Raw genomic sequence first — 12,066 nt, forward strand, 5'->3', positions numbered from 1 at the left:
ATCAGCAACCACCGAGGTGCTTCAGACAATAAATGGAGCAATAAAACACCTCAATAAACTTATTTAGTGTGGATTAAAAAATATTTTAAAAGCGCAAACGAATGGTTTCTAATTCCTCCTACCTTCACAGTTGATGTGCAACCTGAGCGCTGTAAATTAGTTTTTTTTTAAAGAAAGACTCCTCTTCCTGCGCGCTGGTGACGCTGTTTCACCTCAGACTTCAGCCATTAGACTGGAGCCCCCTAAGATAAAGTCTACTGATTTGGGAAATATTATTAGCAGGTATAATCAGGTGATATTATATTATATGGAGCTGTGAACGGACCACGCCGCCAGACCTGACTCACAGGCTTTTCTAAAAGATTATCTCTCGTCTTGACGTAGACTCCAGGCGTCATCCCCGCCAGTGCAAACAGAAAATGATAGATAATTTGTATTTTGGGTGCCACGGTGGGGTAAACAGAGCTGACAGTGGAAAACCGACAGCTTCCAAATTTGCTCCATAATGCCATCAAGTCATCCGTGCTTTTCAATATGCATTTCGATCCTCTGAAGACAAAATAATGTGAGGACGCGACAGCTTCGCGGTGCCATGTTTTTTTTTTTTTAATGTATTTATCAAAAGCTCGTTTGTCTGTCACAAACTTAAATTCTCCCCCCTCCCTCCTCCTCCTCCTCCTCCTCTCTCTCTCTCTCTCTCTCACTCTCCTTTTCTCACTGTCTGCCTGCCTCTCTCTGTCTCTCTCTCTCCTTTCATGCTGTTGCTAGGGAAGCAGGGCGTATGCGCTCCCTGGCCGCGGCTGAAGGGCACAGGAAAAAAACAGGAATAGGGCGAAAATGCGAAGCTTTAGTCGAGTATGTGTGGAGCCCACGGGGTCCCGACCCCCTCCTGTACCCGTTTCAAGGCTCAAACTCAAGAATTAATGAATGTAAAACGTGATATTTGGGCGCTTTCTCTCCATTACCTTATATGGCAGGGCAGAGATATATCGTGCCTGTATTCAATAGGCTGGCCGCTGCCGCTCTGCTTGGAGGCTCACTTTTAACCCTTGTGCTGCTGAATTATTTTTGGAGCAAGAGCAAGCGTCGGTTATTCTGGCTCCTTCAACTGTTTTCTTGTGCAATTAATCTGACGGATCCGAACGAATTTTGTCGTTTTGGTGACAGTCATGCGCGCAAATCACAATCCACGCTGCACAAACAGGTATTTTACGCACGGACGCGCGCTTTTCTGACGTGTTTCTAATTAGGTTTAGGTCCCCCATAAATTAAACTTGAGTTAATGCGGGTGGCATTTACAGCACAGGGAACATAACTCTGCTGATGTGCTTTATGTTGCTGGATTTAAATTGTCACGTCGTTGATAGATACGCACCTCCCCAATAATACAACCAGTCATGGGGCTGTTCTGGTGAATTTATACAGAGGAGAAAGCTGAGAGCTCTGGCAGAGATTGGGTAAAGTTGCCACAGGTAGGCTGGGGTTGCGGGGGGGGGGGTGGGGGTCTACACGGTAACCCTCTGCTGTGGTGTGTGGCAGTTGAGCCCAGAGGACATGGCGTTTGACTGTTACAGAGTGCGTGACCTATATTTGCACGGCACAGTCAGCAGATCGAAGAGTGAGAGCCTCGCGCCTGCTCCTCTACAAACTGTGCTGCTTTAAGGGGGATCGGAAATAAAAAGGGGAACTTGTTTTTCCATCAGCGTGTCAGCCTCGGTTAAAGTGATGAAGAGAGGCTTTGGTGGCACAGCACTGTCACTTCTTTTAACGCCCTTTGTTATAGTCTGCTCTGATACTTCTTCTGACAAAACGGTTGTGACTGCTGTGGAAGCTGCTTTTCAATGAAGGTGAGCGCTGACAAAATTGGGAATTTCAGTTCCCTAAGGTGATGATTAGCAGCATTACAAAAAAAAACCCAAAAAACATGTCATATCCAGTGTTCAATTTACTGGCATCTCCTGCAAATGCATATGCTTTTGTTTACATCCATATGTGATCTGTACTTGAATAAAACTCAGTCATTAAAGGTGTTTGTTTCTTGTTTCTCTTCATGTACAGCACACCAAGCAGTGAAGGAGAAGGAGGAGGAGGAGGAGGAGGTGGTGGAGGAGGAGGTGGTGCCTTCAGTGTTGTAATCGAACCAAGCGATTGAACCGCACAAGTGCATTTTATGTTACATGGGTTGTGACAGTAACGCAGCGATTGATTTGAATTTCCAGCTATATCCTCCTTCCTGCAGTCCAGCAGCACTCACGGGATAAACCCCAACCTCTGTGCAAGGTCTACACCTCCCCTCCTCCCCCTCCTCCTCCTCCTCCTCCTCCCCTCCTTGACGTCATACACGCCGAGCTGGAGCTATTGCACGGAAAGAGCTGCTCGCAGCCGCACTACTGTGAATATCTCTATGCTCATTGCCAGAGCTGTGGAGTGTGCAAAGGAGAGAGAGAGAGAGAGAGAGAGAGAGAGAGAGAGAGAGAGAGAGGTGGAGGGAATACAGTTGGGGTTTTGGATACAACTGGAAAACTACCAAGCGCGCACAAGCACGCATCGAGCGGAAGGCACATCGACGGTGCGTTAAGTGTAACGTTTTTCCACCTATATACTCTCCGTCCGCTGCGATCGGGACCCGGGGCGAGAATGGAGCTCCCTGCCGCCGGAGAGCACGTCTTTGCGGTGGAGGGCATCGAGAAGAAGCGCATCCGCAAGGTAACACACACAGAGAGAGAGAGAAGGGAGCGGGGTGTGCTGCAAAAGCGGCTCCCGGACGTTGAAATATTACGTTTGGCACAAGCCTCATTAAATTAAATGTGTTATTTTCTCCTTTTCCAACCATCACAGGGCAAGATAGAGTACCTGGTCAAGTGGCGAGGCTGGTCTCCCAAGTAAGTCTCAATGCAGACACGATCTCATCATTTCATTGCAACATTTTTTTTTTTTACATTTTTTTTTTTTTTTGCAACACAATCAAATGTTGTTGCATCAAAATGGCAAAGGCGTGTGTGCACAGTGTGCGGTTGTTTGTTCATGAATGTGAATGTGTACGTGTGTGTGTATGTGTGTATCTGTGTGTGTGTGTATGTGTGCGTGTGTGTGTAAACTGTGAGAGCGCGGTCGGTATGTGTTTCAGTGTATCCGCGGATGCCTTCACTAATTTATGCGAGGGAAGGGGGTAGGCACAGCCATGTAATCCCGTTTTAATTATTTCTGCTCTGCCAGCGAATTTACGAGACAGTGGTGCTAAAATGGCCGACTGTATGTTGGTGCTGGAGGAGCGTTTGGACACATTCTGTGTGATACATGTATATTTACGGATACATAAAGGCTATAGATATATATATAGTATATATTTGGCTGTGCAGTTGGATGCCATCTTGGTTTGGGACTAATCTTACTAATAGCTGTTCATTATGGTTTTGCAAATTGAATCATGTTGAAATAATAATAACAAACAAAAAACCGTTTCAATTGGAGGTTTTACCTGTCCACTCAGAACAGTGAGGATGTGGGAATGTGTGTGTGTGTGTGTGTGTGTGTGTGTGTGTGTGTGTGTGTGTGTGTGTGTGTGTGTGTGTGTTAGAGAGAGAGATAGGCCTGTGTCAGTTTGAACAAGGAAGTTCTGCACGTGACAGCTGACTGACAGTTGTTTGCTCCTCTCCCCGCAGATACAACACATGGGAACCAGAGGAAAACATCCTTGACCCGCGGCTCCTCGTCGCGTTTCAACACAGGTGAGAGAGATGTGGACTTCGGACGAGGCCGCGCAGCCTCCAGTTCAGCCGTGACCATAAATGGGCATGGGAGGAGGGGCGCCCCAGTAACTCTATCACTGATCCCCCCCCCCTCAACCCCCACCCCCTCCACTCCCTCCACCCCTCCTCCCCTCTCTCATTGGACTGTCTCCTGGGGAAAAGGCTGGGGATGTGGTAGCGAGAATTCTTAAATGACTCTAATGACAGATCGGATATGCGGCAAATGTGCGTGGATGTAAGAGGCGCAGGCGAAATTGTAACAAATTATCATCATATCACGTGGGTTTTTTTTTTCCCCCTTTTACGCCAGGGATCACACCAGAAGGCTGAACATGCAATGACCTAAATAGGCTTCACATAGAAATATCGATGCATGATGGATGCATACATTGGAAAAGCATCCACGTGGATCAAACTACTATGATTTGATTATCTAACAGCTCAGTTTCAGTGCAGCCTATAAGGCCTGAGCAGGTGCTGCCTCTGGCTGCCCAGCTCCACTATAGAGAGCAGGGTGCAGGGTGCAGGGTGCAGGGTGCAGGACACAAGCATGGCGGTTTGTTGTGGTTTCCACATGAGGAGGCTGAGCTGATTGCCTGATAGGACATTTGGAGACATGGCATGCAACTAGCTGTTTCTAGCATGTGGAGACAGACAGACTATGCTGCCATGGACTGACAACCTGTTTTCAATCTTGGGTCCACAGACTTAACAGAGGCTTGTAAAAAAAATAATTACAAATACATCAATGTCAATCTCAGGGGTTGGGTTGTTAATGAATACAAATGCTGTTGTCCCTCTAGCCCCGTGGTGTGTGTGCACTGCAACGTCTTGTCTGGGTTGCAGGACCCATGAGGCCTCTGAGATCTGCTCTCTCTGTAGGCCACTAGGCCTGAAGACATGATGGCTGGGGAAAGGAATTCGCATTTCTGAAAAGGCTAATTGACACGCAGTGCTCTCCAGCGTTTCCAGTGTACCGCTCTCATATTCCCCTGCAGCCTGCCTGCCCGGCTGGCTCTGAGTGTGTGTGTGTGTGTGTGTGTGTATTTGGCTCTGTGCTGATGGTCATGGAGCGCTGCCTCTGCACTGTGTGTGTGGATTCCTCTCTGCTCCCAGAGGATGGGGGAGGGGATCCAACAAGGGAGGCTGTAATTGCCAAATCTTCTGTGAATAGGGGTCACCCCGTTGGACGCTGTTTGAAATCGCACACATTATAGCATTAAAATGTGGACTGTTTATTGTGGCAATTTTCTGGCAGCTCTGGAAGTTTGAACATCTGTAGCAAGCGGCCAGCAATCGGCTGGGTTTACTCAGGCCTGGTGGAGTCTGCGTGCAGTCGGCCTTCACCCACCGCTGGTTATTTATGAGCCAATGATGAGTCAAGGTTTATATCAGGGAGCAATATTTCACAGACAGCCCAGTGCTGGGTCTGGTGTAGTATCCTCCTCACTACTCCCTCAATGAAAGGTCTTCTAAGAAATGTTGTTATTAGTCTGATATTTATTGCGCTGCGCTTTCCGAGTGTCGCACAAGACTTGGTTGTGTGCACGCTCTCAACAGCAGCATGCACCCCAGATGTGGAGCCTATACTCCACAACCTTGCATTTATCCCATTTCATCCGTACTTCGTGACCCCAATTAGAGTTTGAATGTTGGGAGAGGAAGGGTGTGCTGCAGGAGGGAGGATGTTTGAAAGACAAGGAGAGATTCTGCCTGCTGTAGCCGTAATTAAATTTCTCCTGGATAATGAGAATATGGAATGGGCCGATTACCATGGAGAGCTATGCAAATAAGGACCATAATGCTTTGCAGCAGGTCACATGTGGGCATTCATTAGTCCTCCAAATCAAAATTCCACTTTTGACCTTGAATAGGTGGAAGAAAATGAACGAATCCTCCAAATGTCAAACCTGTAATTTTCCCACGTGATATAATTAGATTTTTTTAATGTACTGAGCTGAAACACTGTCTGACAGATGTAGTGATGTATCTAGAAGGTAAATATGGTACAAGAAAATGTAATTATCTTTTGTTTTCACAGAGAGAGACAAGAGCAGCTGATGGGATATCGTAAACGGGGACCAAAACCAAAACATCTTTTACTGCAGGTAATTATCATCTTCATTATCAACGTGCTTTTCAAAACCTTGCTCTAAAATTTGCACAATGAGAAGCTACTAAAGGACGGGGGTAGGGGTAGGGGTAGGGGGCTGTCAGGTGTGTTGGAGCGGCTGTCACTCAGAAGATGGTTATTTATAGATTTCTTTGAGTGAGAGATGGGGGTTAAAAGGCTAAGAGAGGACAGGGTTTTACAGCTACTCATCATGAAACCAGGTTTGTTGCCTGAGGTTACATAAGCGTTGCCTGAGTGCACTCATTTAATCTGCATGTTCATTACTTCTTTAGGCTAAAGGGCTTTGTATGCAAAACACAATGTTTTTCGAGGGGGGTTGATATTCTTGGTGAGTTCCTTTTGTACCAAATGAATCAGTATGAAAAGAGCGTTTTCTCTCATTTCCCTGTGTACAGATGTTTGCCAAGACAAAAGTAGGTCTCTGAAATTGACACGCTGTCACGCTTTGACTATCTCAGGCCTTTACAGAACCATATTCTGAGCCAAATGTGATGATTATATATTTTGAGAGACTCCGAGCTGATTGTTATACAGTGTCTCTCCTTTAGAAGAATACCACTCTGCCACAGTCACACGTGGCCAGCAATCAGGGATAAAGCGTGACATGTCTGGTGGCACTTGTCTGACCTCAGGTCACAGCCGAAGCGTCTTGAGCGTTCCGCTGCAGTGCCCCTCTGACGGCCTGAAGGGTCAGCCTGTACAGGAACCAGGGGGAGGAGACAAGATGGTGTGAGGCTGCTCATATGCTGGATTTTACTGGTTTATTTCACTTTCTCACAAATGTCCTGTACATTTTAATTTAACCTGAACCTTATAGTACAGTTATGTCATACCTGAGAAAACAAGCACAATGATGTCATCAGGGTTAGCTCAGCATGGGCTCTCAGATGTTTGAGAGACATGGGTATTTACCAAGCAGGTATGGCCAAACCACTTGATGTCAGGGTTTTGCATTATGGGAAAGGTAGAATCTGGTTGTTTGGAGGTTATGTACCAGTGACTCCAATTCAGGACATCTCAGCATCGGTTTCTTTTATATTTCACTATTTTCTGTGTATATTCAGTATTTTCTATTGTCCGCATTACATGCACTGCAATACCAAATCACTGATGTACCCCTTTAAGACACTCTAAGGGTGCCGGTGCATATTCTCATTTGCCCAGGTCATAGTAATTCAAAGGAGGTTAAATCGAAAGCAACTGGACTTAGTTATTTGTCTAGTCTTCCTAGTCTTCCTAGTTATTTGTCTAGTCTTCCTAGTCTTCCTAGTTATTTGTCTAGTCTTCCTAGACAAATAACTAAGTCCAGTTGCTTTCGATTTAACCTCCTTTGAAACTCTAAGGGTGTGTTTCCACCGTAGAACTCACCCCTGAAACCAGGAAGTTTTTGAGGAACCATGTGCTCTTTCACCGCAACCAGAGCCAGGGTCTAAATTTAGTTCTGGGGTAGATGATCTACCCCTCAAAAAGCCCCTAGTCAAGGCCTAGTACTTTTCATAGGTTCCATACAATGCAATGCTGAATATTTCTGATTTAGTTTAGCTTGACCTTATATATATACAGGACAGTTTGCTTCATTTTGATGATGGTTTATTTTGTGGATTTTGATAAAGTTGGGTGAAATGTTAAAATTCTTGTGTCATCTCCTCCTCAAGGTTCCCTCATTTGCCCGGAGATCCTGTATCCCTGCAGGTTTTGAGGATTCATATCAGGATGCAGAAGTCGGTCTCAAGTCAGATCATGTCCAGGCCCAGCGCTCCCAACCTCAGCAGTACCAGCTGAACAGCAAGAAGCACCATCAGTACCAGCCCAGCAGCCAAGAGGTCCCTGCTGACCAGCTCACCAACGGCAAAAAGAAGTTCATCTATCAGCTGAACAGCAAGAAGCACCACCACTATGAGCCTGACCCCAGTATGTTTGACACACAGGCCTCTAGGCTCAAAGAGGTGGTCAAAGTTCAGGAATCAGCAAATAAACCAGCAAATCCTGGCTGGAACTTACCACTGGCTCTGCAGCAGAAATGGGTTCGTGACAAAGACACAGGATGCTTGAGCAAAGTCAAAGAGTTGGCAGTGGAGGTGAGGAAACCGGCTGTTAAAGAGGCTGAGAGCGAACATGCCCTTAAACCCAATCCTAAAGACGCAACGCTGCCTAGCGCTGTTAGCAGCAAAATGAAGATAATCAAGAACAAAAACAAGAACGGACGTATTGTCATTGTCATGAGCAAATATATGGATAGTAACAAGGTGAACGGAGCAAAGGGTAAACACGGGGAACCGTCGAGCGAAGACAAACCACAAAACACCAAACCATCAGAGAACAATCCAGCACACAGAACCAAAATGGTGGAGCACCCGGAGAACGGTATCCCCAAAGAGATCTGTAATGGCAGCTTGCTCCCTGCCGCAGAGCATCCCATAAAATGTTCCCCAAAGGACAGACAGTTCTCCAAACCTTCGCCAAGCACAGCAGAGGAATACAACACTGAAGTAGCTCGGGGTCAGGCCGATTTGCCGGACGATCTACCTCTACAGCTGACTGCTAGCTCACCACCACCGATGTCCTGGGTGGCCGACACCAACATCCCGACCCCTACGGCGGTCGAGCAGATCAGGATCCCTTCGTTCCCCAACGACCGCAAGCGTAAGCTCTCAGACCCAGCGGAGGACAGAAGTGTTTCTAAAACCTACCTGACGTCCAGAAGTTTCAGCGTGCCCGGCACGACAGTCGTCACACCGCCTCAGGACAAACCCATGGACCTTCAGTGCAGCGGCCGGCGCCACAGCAGCAGTACAATCACCTACGAGGTCATGGACACCAGCAGCCAAGAAGAACCGATGGATCTGAGCTGCCCAAAGACTAAGAGGCAGGCGCAGCCAGAAATACCACCCGAGCCCACACCGCAGCCCCAGCCTGCTGTCACGGAGCCTCCTGTTACAGAGGACACACAGGAATCACAAACAGAAACTGAGATATCTAAAGAAGCACCTGGTAAAAAAGTCTCCCCTTTTATGGGAAATATCATCATCACTGATATCACAACAAACAGTCTCACCGTCACCTTCAAGGAATATGTTTCTTTCTAAGCGACGCTTTGTAAAAAAAACAAAAAAACAATGGGACTACCAGTGACTGATTGGATGATCCTGTCAATATGTGAATATGTAAAAACATCAGAATTTTGTATATATGGAAATTTATAATTTATCATTCAAATTCAATATGTTTCTTATAATGTTTTATACTGTAACTCCTACGTGACATTGTAGCCAAGAAAGTGCCCTCGAGGATTTGAGTGAATGCATTCGTGTGGATGTATTCCACAAAAAAAAAAAAAAGAAATAACAATAATAATAATAATGAATTTATTTGTCACATGGAGCTTAATGGGATACTTTTACTGTTGTTTCATACCTGTACCAAACTTATAACCTGAGATGTATGAAGGTTTATACGTATTTTGTATGAATAATATCTCTTATTTTGGTCCTGATAGAAGGTAGAGAAAAACTTGTTGACTCTATGGTGATCTAAGATCAAATTGAAAGCACTTAATTGCAATTTTAAATGTTCATTTCTGTAATGTTACTCTTGCTAATGGACATGGTCTCAAATGATGATTTTTATTCTCAACTCCACATGTTCACTGAGTCTAATTCGGCATATTATGTTACATGCTTTGTTTATGGAGAGGAATACTGAGCCATGACGTGCAATTTTTTAAAAAAGCAGGTGTGTCTGAACAGAATGTAAACACAGAGAGAACTGCAGGACATGCTTAGCTATGTCAACAACCTTTAAGCAATGTCCCAGCCTTCTTTGCTGTTCATGGTTTTTGTTGTTGAGAGGCAGAAAAGTTGCTGTTGGATCTTCTGTTACAATCCAGTCCATTACCATACTGCACAATTCCTCTTTAGCAAACATTTATGGAACAAACTCTGACATGTACTTTCTCTAAGGTCAGATCCATTAAGAAAATTGTGTCATTTATCAAATATGTGACTTCCCATTTAGCTGACATATTGATTATTACTATAATAAGGTTGTGATTTATTACCTTGCTGACCTCATATGTTGCTGGACTTTAAAATATCTGCTAGTCTTGTGAGGATTCTCCTAATGTCACACAGATTAACGATATTCATCTCATTTTCGGACATTTTTGAACCTCATGTGATCTGAAGAATACACATGACTGCTATGTTTTAGAAGAAGCTGCCATGGTCATTGACTACAACTATGTTATGGCTGCAGATTCAGTGAGTGAGTCGCTGTTACATGCAATCCAGTGAGTGCAAGCTGTTTTGATTATGCTGCTGAAAATTCAAATGTCGAAGCTGTCAGCCGTAACCTACATTTGTGACTAAATTGCCTTCTACGCACAGTGAATGCAAAACCAGTAAGAATGCTAAAAAGCTAGAGTAATACAAAATGAAGAGTACATATTTATTGACATTTAATTTGTTTTTTCAAAAACCATTACAAGAAGCTGCAAGTGATTCCATAGAACAGGTTGTCCTCTACTTTTTGTTTTTGTTCTTTTGCTAACTCTCTTGCACTTGGTTGGAAGTCAATAATGATTGTTGTTAAAGTATGCTCTATACCAGGAGCTTGTTGACTTATTTCTGTTGGCACAGCGTATTGGATGGTATGTTTCACAATAAAGAAAGAGATTTGACCTCTGATATATATATTTCTTCCTTTGCTTTTTTTTTCTGTGTTGACACTGGGTGGGGCCAAACTGGACATTTTTAGTGTTAGCATATTGAATTTCTTCTCTTTCCAGTAAGAGATTTATGTATCATTGTTTTCATCCTGCAGTTCCTCTGCAGCCTCTCTGCCCATGGAGAGGAAGAATGGAACATTAAGCACTAGAAACACTAACTTGGTTGTGAACCATGAATAGCAAAACAGATCGTGTTGCATAATCACAAATGATCCTGCACAAAGGGCCCTCTGTATTGCATAACTGCACCAGCCACTTGTATTATTAAAACTTTACCCATGCATTATTTTTCTATTGCAGCTCAGCCCAAGCTGGAATGTAAACACACAACACGACTATGGAGGAGGACAGGGGAAGGTTATTGTGTAATTGTTAGAATATAAAGGGAAGAGAGAGGCCTCCTGGAGGGTGTTTCACTGTGTGTGTGTGTGTGTGTGTGTGTGTGTGTGTGTGTGTGTGTGTGTGTGTGTGTGTGTGTGTGGCCTGCAGCCCTGCATATGTGACTAAGGCAGCAACTGTCCCTACATTATTTTCATATTGTATCATTTAAATAGACAAGCCCAGATATATAAAACTACAGATACACATGCAAAAGCTGCGAGTGCACATTTACATGGGGCTCACACCTTCTCTGAATGAACTGACCTTGCATGACAGTGGCAGAATGATGTGGGAGTTCTCCAGTCAGAGGGATCAGTAAAGGCCTGTTGCCAGAGCTCTGAGATAAAAATGTAGGCAGATGTTGTTTCGCTGGAATCTCAGGCTGAACGTTTCAAATGACAGAAAGGCCCAGGAATGTGTGAGTGTGTGTGTGTGCCTGTCCCTGTGTGGTGAGTTTAGGCCTTGGAGTTGCTCATCAAAGAAGCTCCAGACAAAGATAAAGACAAACCTAGTTGCAAAAGAAAAATAAAACACACACACAGAAAGAAACATATGGAGCAACAAATCAGAAGAATTGTAATGAGACAAAAGAAGCCACAGCATTTTCACCTTTTCCTCTAATGAATAGATCTGCTCTGTGAACTCCCTGTGGTGTTGACGTTCTAGTCAATCTCTAACAGAAACCGTATCGGTGGTTTCTAAAGTGCGTAACCAAACAACAACAGGGACAAATAAAATCATTACAATCTCGAAGACCACCACCGTGTCTCTGTAACTGCTCCACAGAAAACGGATCAACACACCGAACAGGTCTGGGATCTGTTTAGATCAAACATTTGTCAGAGCGGCTTCAATCCAGACTTACCTTGACTCTCTATGTTCGACTCATTCTTTATCGCTACATGAAGCCAGCTCTCCTATCACTATAAATTGCCTTTAGTTTATTTAGGCTACTTAAAAATCCTCTTAAAAGTCCTCTTTGTAATCGGAATTACTTTTTAAAGATAAACAACAGTGCATAATTGCAGTGTCTAAGGACAGAGTGCAAAATAAAATATATGAGAACCAGTCGATTA

The 12,066-nt window shown here is 44.5% G+C and overlaps 1 protein-coding gene across 1 annotated transcript; it reads left to right on the forward strand.

Annotated features, from left to right (window-relative positions):
• Nucleotides 1-2,175: 2,175 nt before the first annotated feature.
• On the forward strand, nt 2,176-10,568 carry cbx4 (chromobox homolog 4 (Pc class homolog, Drosophila)). The gene is made up of 5 exons (XM_085784317.1): nt 2,176-2,706; nt 2,839-2,882; nt 3,663-3,728; nt 5,791-5,857; nt 7,539-10,568. The coding sequence occupies exons 1-5, from the start codon at nt 2,638-2,640 to the stop codon at nt 8,967-8,969; spliced, it is 1,677 nt and encodes a 558-aa protein (XP_085640443.1). The 5' UTR covers nt 2,176-2,637; the 3' UTR covers nt 8,970-10,568.
• The last annotated feature ends 1,498 nt before the right edge of the window (nt 10,569-12,066 follow it).

Source organism: Trachurus japonicus, chromosome 8, assembly GCF_045865225.1.
Source record: "Trachurus japonicus isolate A0001 chromosome 8, Traja_1.0".
In the NCBI taxonomy this organism is placed as follows: domain Eukaryota; kingdom Metazoa; phylum Chordata; class Actinopteri; order Carangiformes; family Carangidae; genus Trachurus; species Trachurus japonicus.

What these genes read in the sequence shown, in the direction of transcription:
- cbx4 (XM_085784317.1), top strand. Translation starts at nt 2,638, where the DNA reads ATGGAGCTCCCTGCCGCCGGAGAGCACGTCTTTGCGGTGGAGGGCATC. An exon ending in TGGCGAGGCTGGTCTCCCAA is followed by an intron (nt 2,883 to 3,662) that starts GTAAGTCTCAAT and finishes CTCTCCCCGCAG; the next exon opens with ATACAACACATGGGAACCAG. An exon ending in CAAAACATCTTTTACTGCAG is followed by an intron (nt 5,858 to 7,538) that starts GTAATTATCATC and finishes CTCCTCCTCAAG; the next exon opens with GTTCCCTCATTTGCCCGGAG.